Source organism: Trichechus manatus, unplaced genomic scaffold (genome assembly GCF_000243295.1).
Source record: "Trichechus manatus latirostris isolate Lorelei unplaced genomic scaffold, TriManLat1.0 scaffold00145, whole genome shotgun sequence".
NCBI lineage: Eukaryota > Metazoa > Chordata > Mammalia > Sirenia > Trichechidae > Trichechus > Trichechus manatus.
This window is the reverse complement of record NW_004444081.1, coordinates 978,361-994,200: the sequence shown is the minus strand read 5'-3', so window position 1 is coordinate 994,200 and position 15,840 is coordinate 978,361. Positions and strand designations below refer to the sequence as shown.

General features: G+C 44.7%; 1 protein-coding gene across 1 annotated transcript in view; it reads right to left on the bottom strand.

The window, feature by feature from the left end:
- Positions 1–15,840, bottom strand: part of CUNH1orf226 (chromosome unknown C1orf226 homolog) — a 429,537-nt gene that overhangs the window by 138,805 nt on the left and 274,892 nt on the right. Inside the window, exon 3 of the mRNA XM_004385750.2 lies at positions 9,558–9,650. Coding sequence (XP_004385807.2) covers positions 9,558–9,650 — 93 coding nt within the window. The remainder of the gene's footprint in view (positions 1–9,557; positions 9,651–15,840) is intronic.

Here is a 15,840-nt window from a genome sequence, read left to right as displayed (position 1 = left end):
TCACCAGTCCTATTTAACATTGTGCTGGAAGTCCTAGCTAGAGCAATAAGGCAAGAAAAAGAAATAAAGGGCATCCAAATTGGTAATGAAGAAGATAAACTGTCCCTGTTTGCAAATGATATGATACTATACACAGAAAACTCAAAAGACTCCATGATAAAACTACTGGAACTAATAGAAAGATTCAGCAGAGTATCAGGATACAAGATAAACATCGGGGGTCTTAAAAGCCTGTGAGCAGCCATCTAAGATATTCCACTGGTCTCACCCCTTCGGGAGGAGGAAAGAATGAAGAAAACAAGACACAAGGGAATGATTAGTCCAAAGGACTAAAGGACCTCAACTACCATGGCCTCCACCAAACTGAGTCCAGTACAACTTGATGGTGCCCAGATACCACCACTGATTTCTCTGACCGGGATCACAACAGAGGGTCCCAGACAGAGCTGGAGAAAAATGTGGAACAAAATTCTAACCCACAAAAAAAGACTAGACTTACTGGTCTGACAGAGACTGGAGAAACCCTGAGAGTATGGCCCCCGGACACCCTTTTAGCTCAGTATGGAAGTCACTCCCGAGGTTCACCCTTCAGCCAAAGATTAGACAGACCCATAAAACAAAACAAGACTAAAGGGCCACACCAGCCCAGGGGCAAGGACTACAAGGCAGGAGGGGACAGGAAAGCTGCTAATAGGGAACCCAAGGTGGAGACGGGAGAGTGCTGACATGTCATGGGGTTGTTAACCAATGTCAAAACAGTATGTGTACTTACTGTTTAATGAGAAACTACTTTGTTCTGTAAACCTTCATCTAAAGAACATTAAAAAATAAATTAAAAAAAAAAAAACACCCCAACAACTTACAAAGGCCACATTAACTCAGCTTAACATGTTTTCCATGCTTTCAGACAGAATGGGATTAGACTGAAAATAAAGATATCTGCCATTTTCAGGTATAAATATGGATATAGAACATGCATTTCAAAACCGAAGTGTTAATAATCATCACACGATTCACGCAATTCCTAATACACCTGTTTTTAAAACTATACGAAAATACATCCAGTTCTAGAAATACAACAAGGTGGAAAAAGGACTGGACTGCAGTTTAGAGATTCTGTCAGTAACAACCTGGGTGACCCTGGGACAACAGTCTTTAGGCCCCCTTTGTCCTCTGTTGCCATATTTAATAATTAGGGGATTGGACTACATGATTTCTAAAGTTTCTTCTTCTAAATTCTGGTTCTGTAGTTCTAAGTGCCTCCTTTTCTTGCCCAATTAGATCAGAGGTCTGTGTTTACATAGTAACTAACACTACTGTTTGGGTAGGAACATAGTCTCCTTGAGATACGATGTTCCAGTGACAGAGTGCAGGTGAAAAGTTAGACTCTGAATTACTTAGCCATTTCTTATAAAGTACCATTTCCCTAAAGGAGTCTGAGGAGATTAGTACCTACATACACACACAGCAACAGGATTTGAGCAAGACAGACAGGATTTGAACTTTGACTTCACCACTGATAGGACTTGAGGTCTTAGGGAAGTTGCTCAACTGTCTTTTATAAAATGAGAATAAGAATTGTATGTACCTCATAGGTCTGTTGTGAGGATTTAATAAGTATACAGTGTATGAAAGAAGGCCTGGCAAACAGTAGGTACTCAACGTAAGTGTTAGATATTATTGTTAGCTATTTTAACTATCATTTTAGCATGTAATTATTTCACTGGTTTGCTTCCTCTCGTCTTTCACCTTTCAAACAGATGAAATAGGATTTGAGAGAAGACATGGTCCCTGCCCCCTAAAGGCTCCAGCCTGTGAGGGAAAGAGATAAATAACTACCATGTAATGCTATAGGAACTATACTAGACCTATGTACAAATATCATGCTAGCAAAAATAATTTTGCTGGAAAGGGTCCATGTCTAATACTCCTACGTATCCTATCCAGTTCCTTGAACATGGCAGACACACAATAAATATTTGTTAATGAGAATGATGGAGTCTTTCTAGAATGCTGCCTTAGGGAAGCTCAACAAAATTATTGATTTATAAAAGAAACCACATGAAACTCAGATTCTTTGGGTCCTTTAGTAGAAAACTCCCTTGGATGAATTTCAACACCAATCTTTCTTATTCAGGATTCCACTCCCTAGCACATGGTGCTATAGTTTAATTCCAGTATCATAACAAATAATCATTACTACCTACAAAGAAAAGATACTTACTTGGGCCTACTGGGGAGTTAAAGAAAATGTACTGATTGAAAGGCATCAAAGTAAAGCCAATTATCTGAGTAATGGGGTTCACACCACAAATACAACCTAAGATTTATAAGGAAATCTAAGATTCATTATCTGCTGACACCAGTTCAAGACAGCACTTTTAGACACTTCTTAATATACCCTATATATATATATATATTTATATCTCAGTGAGAGATGATTACAATATATTTGGCTACTGTCTGCTCTAGTCCTGAAGATCAGTCACCTGAACAAGTCCTACAAATAACAATAACATAATTAGTCATTTCCATTGAGGTCTTTCTATGTGTGGGATAGGCTCTCATCCTTGTTTTATTAAATGCGAAAACTGACCAGAAGAGAAAGAGGGAGGAGAATGTGATTGTCAAAAGTAGCAAAGTAGGCTCTACTGGATCCAAATGCTAAATACTTAATTCTTTCTGATTTAATATCATTATCACACACAGATAATGTTTATCCATTCACCCAGCCAGGCAAAAGCCATAACTACTGAAAACATACTATATGTGTCAGGTGCCCGGTTAAATGCTGGGCCTGACTGGTCATTGTCACTGTAAAAATGGTATGGGGGAAGTGTCCGACCTCCTCTAACTTCGCAAGGAGGAAGGAGAATCAAGATCAACAGACCAAGGCTGATTCCTGTGAGGCGGAGGTCAGACGTGCCTCCTCTCTCTGACATCTTTACCAATTCTGTCATCAACCATCCCTCCCACAGCATTCTCTACTTCTGTGCTGAGTTTGATAATTCATTGCAGTGGTCACAAGAACTCACAAACAATACTCACGATTATGGCATTAGGGAAGTCCAAACCGAAAAGAACCAAACCCATTGCTGTCAATTCCAACTCATAACAACCCTATAGGACAGAGTAGAACTGCCCCATAGAGTTTCCAAGGAGAGCCTGGTGGATTCGAACATGCCAACCTTTTGGTTAAGCAGCCGTAGCACTCAACCACTACACCATTAGTGAAGTAACAGGTTGCAATTCAGGTTCAGGAATGCTCAGAATACAGTTCTTCCATCCAGACAGCCTCTTCCCAGCCATGCTTGCAGGCACGTCTCTCTCTGCTCCCTCAGCCTTTGTCCTGCTCAGGCAAGTGTTACAGAGCTCTTTTAGCTCTACCAGTAAGTACTCTGAGGCACCCCAATCCACAGTAAGCCTCAGCCCAAAGGCACTCAGCTGTAGCTCTATGGGTTGGCATATCTAGCTCCACCAAGTGCCTGGAGGTGCCCCACTCCACCAGCAAGCCTCCTGCCCAAAGGCACTTAGCTTTCTCGCTCCATGGGCTAGGAAGTCCACTGCACTGATTCCTGACAGTCTTCTGGCTCTGCTGACATTTCTCTGCCTCTGTTTCTTGCCATCTTCAGTTACAGCTTGTACTTTTTCAGTCTCCTGGGAGCTTCTCAGTGCAGGGATCCTGGGTCCAAAGGATGCACTCCACTACTGGCTCTTCTTTCTTGGTGGTGGTGAGATCCTCTCCTCCTGCCTCTGGCATGGCTCATTTTAAGCCTATTGGGATAGCAAAACTGACTAATCCCTTCATTAGCATTCCATAGAACTTATTTGCATGGTCCCACCCAGACACAGGTGCCATGAATTTTATTTACATTATTAGCAAGCTATCCAATCTACCTGGTGGGCCACAGGTACCTTATTTGTGAGTTACAAGACCATGGCAAGAAAGGCCATATAAAAAACCATCCATCGCATCACACTGCCCTTAAAAAGCTCACTGACGAGCAGGTAATCCCTGTAAAAAAGCTTCTATCCTCAGCCAGGAAGCCACTACTATTTACCATGGAAAGACTGAGAAAAGAAAGGAGGCTCAGAGGCATCTTTGGGAGGTGTTTGACCTCAGAGGGCCTAATTCTGCCCTAGAGGATTAGGAAACAACAACATGTGGCTGGCCTCTGCAATTTGCTTTCTCTGTAGCCTGGTAGGTTCTCAAAAACTTGAGTAACTACAGACAACCTATATGTACATACACATAAGCACAGAAAAGCTTAGTTCCAGTTCTGACACAGAGTATTTGAGCGAGAAAAGTCAAAGTGATCATCTGTGGAGTAATGGACCTAGTTTTACCCTAAGTAAGGTAGGTAGCCTTTGTCCTTGGTTCCTGAGAAATAACCATGTAGTAATTGGAGTGCCTTGGTCTGGGACTTCCAGGCCACACCTGAGCATCTGGGCTGCCAAATGGGAGCTGCCCAGGCCAGAAAAGACTCACCTAGAAGGTCAATATCTATTAGTCTCAGGAGGCATGATTTAGCTTATCATGCAGGACTGGCCAGTAAAAGCCCTGAACACAGAGGCTCAGAGAGCTTCCTGGTTGATAAGCACCTCTGCTCTTGAGAGGGTAGCACATTGGGAACCCTCCCAGACCTTGCCTTCTGTGTCTGTTTATATCCTTTTCTATAATAAATCTGTATTCCTAAGTATGGTATATTTCCTGTGAGTTCTGTGAGTTTTTCCAGCAAATTATTAAACCTAAAGGAGTAGCAGGAACCAGCACGTCAGAAAGTAAGGTTGTCTTGTGGACTCCTGAGCTTGAGGATGGCATCCTGAAGGGGTAGTGGGAAACCAGCCCAAATTTGTGGCCAGCAGGTCAGAAGGTCAGGGTGTTGTTTAGACTCCCCAAATTTGCAGTTGGTGTCTGCCTATTTAGCAGTCCGAAGGACAGAGTCCTTTTAACTTGTGAGCTCTGTCCTAGCTTAGGGTGGCTAGGGTAAGAAACAGAGAGTGCCACAGAGGCATCTAACAATGAGGATGAAGCAGCAGAAAGGTAGGGACTGATCAATCTCTACATTTGGAGGACTGGATTCATGCTGATCCTTACCATACATCATCTAATCCAACTGTTTGTTTACAGATGAAGCTCACAGAGGCAAAATAACTTACTGAGTCACACAGCCAGGAAAGGTAGAGATGGAACTAGAACTTGAGTCTTCTTGTCTCAGCCCCAGGATCCCTCCAACATGCCACACTGACCCAGAGAAAATCAAAATGCTGTTTTGCTGGAATGTTCAACATCTTTACCAACTAGTCCAGTAAGGGCACTGATTAATCAGTAGAGCATGTCAGGCTGTACATGGTACCTTCTGGCTGACTATCAGCCATGGCTGTTTCTATACCTAAGGCTACCTGGCAAGAGCTCTAGTTCTTAACCTGATCATGATGGCCATCACTGAACTTTGCCAGCTCTTCCATTTCCTTGGAGAAAATTCTGCATTTACATGATGGCATATCTAGTCTCACCCCACCCCTCAATTCTATGAGAGAAGAGAGAGAGAGTGTGTGTGTGAGTGTGGTGGTATCAGCAATCTCAGATAACAGAGGGCCGTCACATGGGAACAAGATGACAAAAAGGCTGATTGCTGTTACTGTGCACTCATCTGTCAGAGGCACTGTAAAACGAACACCATGATTAAAGGCATTATCCAAATCACAGGCACAGCCCTGAGATGGACACCAGGCGTGGGTGGAGGAAACAAGATGGGAGGCTCTTCTTTCCCAAGCCTGGCACCAGAAGAATCAGATCTAGGAAAGGCCTATTAGATCACCTCTCCTCTGGGCCAGCTGGAAAGCAAACCTACACCACAGATTACCAAAGACGGAGTTTCAAAGTGAGTCCTAAGGTCCCATGGATTCCCTCTGGAAGACGCTTCTCCAGCTTAGCTTTTAATTACTTGGTAGAAGGAGGCCAGCTTCTCTCTCAGTTGATACCTCAGCACGCTGCTGTCCTTATGTGTTATGTGATCTCAGGCAAAATACTTCAATTTCTTTAATCTCAGTTTTCTTCTATGTTGCGGTACAACGAATTACTTAATATAGCCCTTCTAGCCATAGTCTTTGTGACTCACACACAATGACTGAGTGGGACTAGGCAAATAAGGAATATGGAGCTCTAATAAAGGGATTAATCAGTTTTGCTATCCCGCTAGGCTTAAAATGAGCCATCCCAGAGGCAGGAGGAGAGGATCTCACCATCACCAAGAAAGAACAGCCAGAAGTGGAGTGCATTCTTTGGACCTGGGATACCTGTGCTGACAAGCTCCTGGAACCAGGAGACAGAGGGAGAGCGATGGAGAGCTATAACGTTGAAGATGGCAAGAAGCGGTGGCAGAGAAATGGTGGAGAGGCAGGAGGCAGGAGATTGACAGGAGATGGTGTGGTGGGCTTCCCGGCCCATGGAATGAGAAAGCTGAGCATCTTTGGGTTGAGGCTTACTGGTGGAGCGGGGTGCTTCTGGGCACTTATCGGCAGAGCTAAAAGAGCTCTGTAATATTTGCCCAAGCTGGGCAGAGGCCGAAATCCAGGGAAAGACCTGCCTGCGGGCACAGCTGAGAAGAGGCTGTCCTGATGGAAGAACTATATCCTGAGCATTCCTGAACCTGAACTGTAACTTGTTACTTCCCTAATAAACCCCATAATTGTGAGTATTGTCTGTGAGTTCTATGTGGCCATTGCAATGAGTTATCAAACTCAGCAGAAAAGTAGAGTGCTGTGGGAGGGATGGTTGGCATGAGAATTGGTAAAAAGGTTGGAGGGTGAAGGCATGACCACCGTCTCATAGGAATCAGCCTTGGGCTGTTGATGTTGATTCTCCTTTCCCCTTGTGAAGTTAGAGGAGGTGAGACGCCACCCCACTGAATTCTTAGTCAAGCCAAGTGGGGATAGCACTGCATATGGTATACGACACACGGGGGAGACAGTGAAATGGGAAATAAGATTGTCCTCTAAGGGTAACACTATGAAGTCACCCATAATGGACAAGATCAGCGCTAGACAAGGTGGATAGAACAGCCCCCAGGACAGCAGGCCTTGAAATATAATCTGATTGAAAGCAAACAAACAGTATGTCAGTCAGAAGTGTATGTGGGTTGGAGTAGTGCAGGGATGCCAGATTGGTCAGCCATGGAAGTATAGATATCAGAGAGACATGGAAATAAATGCTGGTAGGGTCTAACACACACCAGGAACAGCATGTGCCCAACAAGACCCTTATGAGCATCCTGTGGACCCATCTATTGTGGAGCCCAAGACCCTGAAGCATTCCCATCATATAATTAGACCCTCTGCTCCACTGCTGAGCTCACCAAGAAACCCTCTAATAATAATTAATTTGTCTTCTCACATCACTTGCCTCCCATAGACAGAACACGTGCTTGTGAGGCTAATGAAAATATCTCATCTATGAGACTGTTCTGTTTCTCAAAGGGGCTTAAGAAACCAGTGGTTTAGTTTCCACTTCAGCCTCTTTTGAGCTTTGCCAGTATGGGTTAGCATGCTAAGGTTCATAACTTCTGCACCCTGATGAGTCTGGTTTCTGACTCTGAACGTTTGGCCAGGATTGAGTTCTGGGAGGGAAATGCTACTCTGCCTCTGTGGCTAGTTTCCCTAGGTGACTAGATGTCATCAACACTGACATAGAGAAATGTCCTCAAGGACTTTCTTCACAGAACTGATGAAAGGATGGACGATAATGGGTGTGAAAGCACCAAAAAATGGCAATTATTATTTTGTCAGTTGGCATGAAAGCAACAAGCCACCTCTTCCCCGTCACGTAAAGGGATGTGTAAAGCTATCTGACACACGTAGCAAAAGCCAAACAGGGATTCAGCCTGGCTCCCTGATTCATGGGTTGTGTTGGCTCAGTTTTTCTATTCTTAAATTCACAGTGTCATTATCCATAATTTCTTTAACTAGGGCACTGATAGGCCTATCTGATAGTCCTCAAATTGCTTCAGCAACTACCCTACTCAGAAACTCCAGAGAGGACAATACTCTACAAATTACCTCATGGTTAACCACTGTGTGCATATACGTGGGGTGGGGGTAGGAGGCAGAAAAGATATTCACACAGTGAGAACAAGGTGGGGATTGAGGTTCCCACAGTAGAGGTATATAGAGTCAAAGACACTTAACACGCTATTAAAAATTCCATACTACTGAATTTTGAAGAAGTTGATTCTTTATCAATAGTATATCATGTTGTATTTTTTTCCCTACATACTTCCAACCTCCTAGCCATAGAACACTTTCTAGAACCATCCCTAAAGATTCTTAGGGACAATAAGAGAATAAATTTTGTTTTAATATACGGGAGACCTTTGTAGCTGTCCAGAGATGAAATGTGCTGCCTCAGGAAGTAGTAAATTTCCCATCACTAGAGGTGCCCAGTCATACACTGGGCAATGTCTTTTCCAAGGTGGTTGTAAAGAAGATTTAATAAGGCATTGGACTGACAGATGACTACCCTTTAACATATCCCTTACCTTATGATTCCCCAAGTTTATGTTGCCTACTACTAAGTATGTGTCTTTGCCTTCCATAACCTCCACAATCTCTCCCTGGGGTTTGCCTTGAATCCCATTTGAATTAAGATCAGCTTAGGTGTGGAACCAAAGGGAGCTCAGGCTACAGTGCTCCTATCAATAAACATGAAACAAAAGCATCATTCAAAAAAAAAAAAAAAAAAAAGGCATCAGAAGAGTCAAGAAACAGAAAAAAGGACTCTCCTCATATATCTTCTATCAACCAAGCCCTTTTCCATTTCTTTTCAGAAACACACACCCCGCCATTATGTAAACCTAGTCTTTCCCAGGTGTTAACAACATTCTCTCACAACACTGTACTCACAACTAACACAAAACAGCCAAGTGTGTAAACAACATATGCTCACTTGTTAGTCTCACCTCAACCCAGAGGAACAGCCATTGCATTGTATGGATCAGTGCCTTCCTCCTCTCCCTCCCGCCCTTCTACCCCTCCCATTCTTTTCATACACTGAACAGCAGCAGCAATTGGGTTTTGGGGTACTAGTTAAACAGACAGGCTGAAGCCGCAGCAATTGGAACGGGATGATACAAGGTCGTACAATAGGGCTAGATGCCACCCCATTGTATGACTAATTGTTCTTGCGACAGAAGGGGACAGCTACTGAGGGAACCTCTTCTTGTCCACTCCCCGCACTGAACCTTGTTACTTAGCTGTTGTCCTTTAAATTGGAAGTGTTTCCCAAGATCAGATGCAAAGACAAAGGTGTCAAAACGGGGCAGGGCATTTGCATAAGAGGATGATCAGAGATGGCTTCTGACACCAGTGGGCCGGCCAGTGGCCCAAGCCTCACTCTCTGCTCCAGCTGCAGCCTCTCAACTCTGCTGCTGGTCAAAGAGGATGACCTCACCAGTTAAGGGAAGCATTCTGTCCAGAGAGTGAACTAGAAGGAAAAGGTATCCCACACCTACTTTCCCTGCTTCCTTCTTCAGGACAGTTTCCCGTTCAGAGCCACTTACCTTTTTCTTCTTCTTCAGAATCACTTTCACTCCATCCACTGAAACCATAATGCTCACTTTCTTCTTCTTGATGTTCTTGGCTTTAAACTCATACTGCAAAAGGCAGAACAAAGAAACACAATCCAGTTAGACCAGTGCATCTGCACAGTCCCAGCTATCTCATGGGTTAGAATGGAGAGGCTGGGTCCAGCTGGGTATAGTGTGATGGCCCAGTTCCTGGAGATACGGAGCATCTCAGGGGATGTAAAAGCAGATAGATGCCTGCAGGCAGGGGCAGGAATCTTCAGGTTGGAATATGAACTCAGAGTGGTCATCAATTCTACCACTCAGCCATCGGGTAGGACCACTGGAATGAATTAATTCATCCTAAGGAGAGCAAAACAGCTGACTTTGAAATTCTCATCAGAAATCCAGAACCTACCCTCAGTGACTCATTCCACCATTGAACAACTTTCGTTGCCAGGCAAGTTTTCCTTGTGGCTAACCGAATGCTGCTAAAACTCCACTCTATCCCTAGTGAAGATTTAGATGAGCTGGCGCCAGTCTTCCATGTCAAGAGTTTTTTACGAACTAAAGATAGTTATTAATTCTAAATTGTTCTCTACAAATTTGATTCTCAAATTCCTTTAATTATCTGTGGGATAGTCTCCAAGTCTACCCACAGCTCTATTAGCCAGAAGATGTTGGGGCTAGAGTGTACTCTGGAAAGGATCTGACGCATGATAGTTACAAGGAAAGGCATTACTTCACAACTATATTCTGAACTCTCACAAGCAGTCCTGAATAGGGCTGCTCCAATCTCAGCCCTATGTGGCTGGTGATGTTGGCCTCATCCTCAATCTCAGATCTTTCTCTGTAATATCTGCTCTTTCATAGCCATTTCTTATACTTATGCAACTATTCATAACTGGTCATATTACTCTACATTTTCCTCCCTGAACTTCACTCTGAGCGCTTCTCCAGTTTATTAAAACCATTCTGGTCGCCATCCTGGTATCACCACCCAGAAAACTTACCTGATATGCTCTCTAATCAAACACCTGGGCTACAGATTTTCCTTAAAAAATATAGTATCACAGGACCCAGAGCCAAGACCTCACTCCAAACCATAGTCCCTCTTCTCAAGAAACCTCCCTCCCCACCCCAACTGCTACTACCTAAGCCTGGAACGAGGCACCCAGCTTAGTGCATGTGCAACTCAAACTTAATTATTTCTATAGTGAGTGTTTTGATAACCTTGGCCATGCCTTTTAAGACTCTTAAGAACTCAACTTAGAGCTTCCTATACTGTCTAAATTCTCTCCCTTTCACTGCAACCTCAGCTCGTCTTCTCTTATTCTGTTGTATAAGGATAGTGTTGACGCCTTCTTGGCTGTCCTTTTCCTATAGACAAGAACACAACCTTGCTAACTAAGGTAAAATGTTTTTCTTTATATTGTTGGGACAGGTTCTGGCTCACTGCTGATTTGAGTTTCCAGGTGACAGCACCCTACATCACTTTCCAGTCTAGGGGTCACCTCTCTACTCTCCCAATCCCTCTACCCTGTCAACCAAACCAGTTTCCACTGAGTTGATTCTGACTCATAGCAACCTGATGTGCGTCAGAGTAAAACTGTGCTCCGCAGGGTTTTCAATGGATGATTTTTTTGGAAGTAGATTGCCAGGACCTTTCTTCCGAGGAGACTCTGGGTGGGCCTGAAACTCTAACCTTTCGGTTAGCAGCTAAGTGTGTAACTGTTTCCGCCACCCAGGGACTCCTCCCTATCAACAGCTCTCCTTTTCACCAAGGGGGCTGAAAGAAAGGCAATGCAGAGAAACAGATGCAAAGAAGAAAGAGGAGAAAACTTTAACCTCCGACTCTGCTTCAGCCTGGGAACCCAAAGCCAACGAAGAGTAAGGAGGTAGAGAACCAGGACATCTGAGGGGATGGGGAGGTGAAGAGTGCATTAGCGCCAGAGTCTGACTCAGGACAGGACCTCAGCCCTGTGGCAAATTCCTTTTGAGGTCAGTGGCAACAAGCCAGTGAAAGCCACATCTTTAGTTTGCAACGTGTACCTCTAACTGCATCATTAAGGTCAGGTACACTTCCAGATGAACTGAAATTACCTCTGGGTGGGAGAACCAGCACGAGAATCTACAAGTTAGCTGACTTTGGCCTTGCGTGGACTGGGAGAGGTGAACCCGCGACATATCCGACCACACCCGCATTTACCTCCGCTCACATGAGCTTTCAATAAACATTGCCTTTCAGCTGTGCTTCCCTTCTGACCAAGTCACTAAAAACAGGGCAGCTCCTGCCCGTCAAAGGGAGAAGTGAGGAATGCCTTTTGATGAATTCCAAGAGGAGTTAAGATCATAAGAGTCCTCTAAGCACCCAGAGGTGGGCAACACCTGCCCTAGACAGGTCAGTCCTTGGCTGTTTTACTATCTTTGATCTTCTCTAGTATGTTTCTCTCACAAGCTCCACATATATCCTTCTTCCCTTTTCTAGCAACAAAAACAATGCAGCAAATATTAAGAACCTCCCTCTGCCAGGCACTGGGCCTTTCTCCCCAGCCCTAGTTTCAGAGAGTATTTTGCCTACTAAGCAGGACCCTCAAATGTGTTTCTAGAAGAATCTTACAGCCCAGCACACCTCTCTTTCTTATTTGGCTTAACTCTTCTCTGGGCCCTTTTTACTCAAGATCCCCCACTCAAGCCTGGCAAGAGGCACCCAGCCAGGTCACTGCCTGGGTATCTTAAATGTAACTATTCCTGCAGTTAGTGTTTTGACAACCTTGGCCACACCTTTTAATACCCTGATCTAAAAACTCAAAATGCAACTAAACTTTCTCTTTGGGACTGGAAAATAGCCTCTAATTCAATTTGTGCACATGCTCCCAGCTGGGCCTTTCAGGGTCTCTTGGCACACTGACTACATGGAAAAGTATGACCAAATGATTTCCTCTAGAATCTCAATGACAGTGACAACACAGGTGCACCTTATAACAGCTGGTGGAATGTCCTGAAGTGCTTCAAAACGAAGAGGGGCCAGAGAGGGACGCAATAGGACTCCAGGTCTGGTTCCAGCTGCCAGTCCCACCTGAGTGCTGTTTATAAGGTTGGACACACTCTGTATCTATTCCACCTGCCGGCTGGTCAGATGTCCCAACCCCTTTCCAACTGAAGAATTAGTAGGCAAACTGCAGTTCTACTGGAAACCATGGAACTGAAAGAAAATCTAGTATCTGAAAATACTTAAATGTTTATTATCCTTAAACCATTTGTTTATACGGCAATTGCACTTCACTTGGACAAGCGTGTATTGTGCTCATTCCAGGGAGAGAAAATGGATGGGGGTGGGGGTTAACGGGAGTGACCAGAACAAAGGGGAGAAGGGAGGTGCAGGGACAGGCCCTCCAGTTCTGTAGTCTGTGCTGCTCCGAGGTGGAGCGCTGCCTGGGCAGGCGGGCTTAGGCATCTGCGTTCCGGGGGATGAGGAGCCGGTCTGCTCAGGCTTTGCCAAGGACTGACGAACAAACAAGACTGCTGGTGCTACCGTCTGCAGCTCAGGCCAGCCTTCCACAAGCCCATGCCAGCCCTGGAGGCTGTGCCAGCAAATCTTGGCCCCTTGGCCCAATGTGGACAGGCTGACCTGGTAGCCAAAGCCCCACCAGCAAGAAGAGACTCAGCCCTACAGGTCCTGACCTTCTAGGGAGCAATGCAATACAAGTCCTAGAACACCAAACGCTGGCTGGAAAGGCCGAGGCAAAGTGTTTGGGCTCCATAAGTAGAGCCTGGGTGCCTGTATTATAACAGCGACCCTAGAACTTGGTGTAATTGCTAACCAGTGAGGCCCACCAAAGGGAGGCTGGGCAGGGGCGGGGGTCCGGATTCAACAGGAGCCAAGAGTAAACATTCCACGAGTGACAGAGTAAGGAACACTGACCACAAGTCAGAGAGCTGCTGACAGGCCAGCTGCTTGGTTTCTGAACATTTCCTGACTTCCCATGCTTCCTTCTCCGTAATTCCCAGAGTTGCCTCGTACCCTTGTGTCTCGTGCCAGCCAGTGTCTGAGAAGGAAGCAGGGGACCTGCAGTAGCTGAGCAAGTTAAACAGCTAAAGGAGCATTTAACGACCGGACAAGCCCAGCGCTCGGCTGGAGGCTCTACTGCAGAAAATAGAATTAAGAGAATTACTTTCTTAGGGGTGAGGGGGAAGGGTTGGAGCTGTCACCCACACCCCACCTTTAACAGTCTATTTTTACTGACAATGTTTATCTCCCTGAAGGGCCCCTGGATGTTTTGACAATTACTGATTTTTAACCAGAATCCTTGGTTCCTCAGTCACTGACTACAAATAATCTGGCTAGTGATGCACTCTCTCACTAGCTCCGTAGGAATTAGCCTGAGACCCATCCTGGTCCCCTCGTTCTTCATCACAAAAGTCATTTTGCACAGCTCCTTCCCACTGTCCCCACGCTGCTCCTGGGTGTGAGCCAAGGCTGGCTTATGAGTCAAGGTGCTCAGAGAGGACTTCACCAAGAGGAGGGAGTTCACTTGGAAGAGGCAAATATTGACAGCTTCGCTCTACAAGTCCTTGGCTTATTTTCAGCTGTGCTCACTAACCTTCTAGAAGAGACCTTGTGGCTTTGCTTCCTGCGAATGATCACAGGAAATTTGAAAGTGAGCTTTGAGAGTGCCATTGGGCATTTTAATCATATTCTACCTGTAGTCGTTGTGTTATGAGTGTGAGCACATCTCCACAACCAGACTGAAGGCCCCTTAACCAAAGGGACTGTCTTATAAGGGGTCTGCAGGAAGTCCTTTTGTACTTATTATTAAAGTTCAGGAGTTAAATAACTTTGGTAGGCATTCCATTTCTGCACTCAAGAAAAGTTGAGTTCGGAAAAGTCAAGTCACACAACTACTAAGCACGTAGTCCTGCATCTACGAAAGAGCAGGTCAGGGATACGAAGCTCAGAATTTTCTGATGTCAAACTTTGGTCGTTAAGACACAAAAGATGAAAACATTTCATAACAAACTCACTTCTTTTCACAGCTCGTCTACTTTAATTCTGCTTGCAAAAGGATATTTGTCACTCCCCCACATGCAAGTTAAACATGCCATCCTTTTTCATACGTCCATGTAATTGCTTTTGCTGTTCTTTATGCCTACAATGCCTCTCCCCACCATCTGCCTGGTGAACTCCTGCGTATTCTCGAAATACCTGCTCTGGCTTCTCCATAGGGAAGCCTTCCAGGTCAACTCCCTTGTCCCATATCCTCCCACGGAGTCGTCCATCCACTTGGTTATTAGAGCAATGTGCAAGCCTCTGTGATCACTCACTGCTAATTATTTATTTCCCTACTATGCCCTGCCCTCCTTGAGAATGTGAAATAGAGCACCCACTTATTCGTAGCCAGGAAAATAGCACTAGGATATAGTAGCGTAATTACTGTTGACAAAGGTTATTCACAAACCAGAGAAAAGATGACACTGTATGCAAGGTGAATATATGCCTTCAAAAAGCTAATTAATAACCTGAGTTATTAACACCTAGATTCTATTCCATGAGCACAGGACTTTACGAAGATCTGATATTCTTTAAGTCTTCCATACTCCACAGCGCTTGGCACAATGCTGGGCACCTTCTCTATGATATATACTTCAGTAAATGAAATAATTGAGAGCTGCCGTTATTGGTCAAGGCCATTCTCAACAATTCAACAGTACAGTCAGGGGCAATGAATGGGGGTAGTTATGTAGATGAGCCTCTGTTCTCTGGGCTACCTAGGTTCCCTGAGTTCCAGCTCTTGTGCCCATGGGACTAGAATCTGGGACCAGGGCACTCAAGAGCCATGGCTACTCACGACGCTACCGGGTAGCTCGGTGACTTGTATGGTCCATTCTTAAGAAATCTCATCAATACCAGCAAGACAAAGACCACAGCTGGCACCGAGTCCAAATTCTAGAATGTCTTTGAGGATTCTACAGAACGCAAGGCAGAGTCACTCATCTCCTATCCATCAACCTCAATACCAGCACAACTAACCTTGGCAACAGATGTACTACTAAAAGTTAGGCATAAATAAATCCTCTATAAAACTGCAAACTACTTAAAAGGAGCTACTTTTAAAAGGAACATTCATTGTCATTGTACCATAAATATTAGAGCTGAAGTATTCACCCAATTCTTTGAAGCTGGGAGAGCTAAAACTCAAGTTCTAAATTCCATTTGGGATACTCAATAAAAGGCAGACTCCCAGGCCCAGCCGTCGGAGATCCTTACTCAGCAGATCTG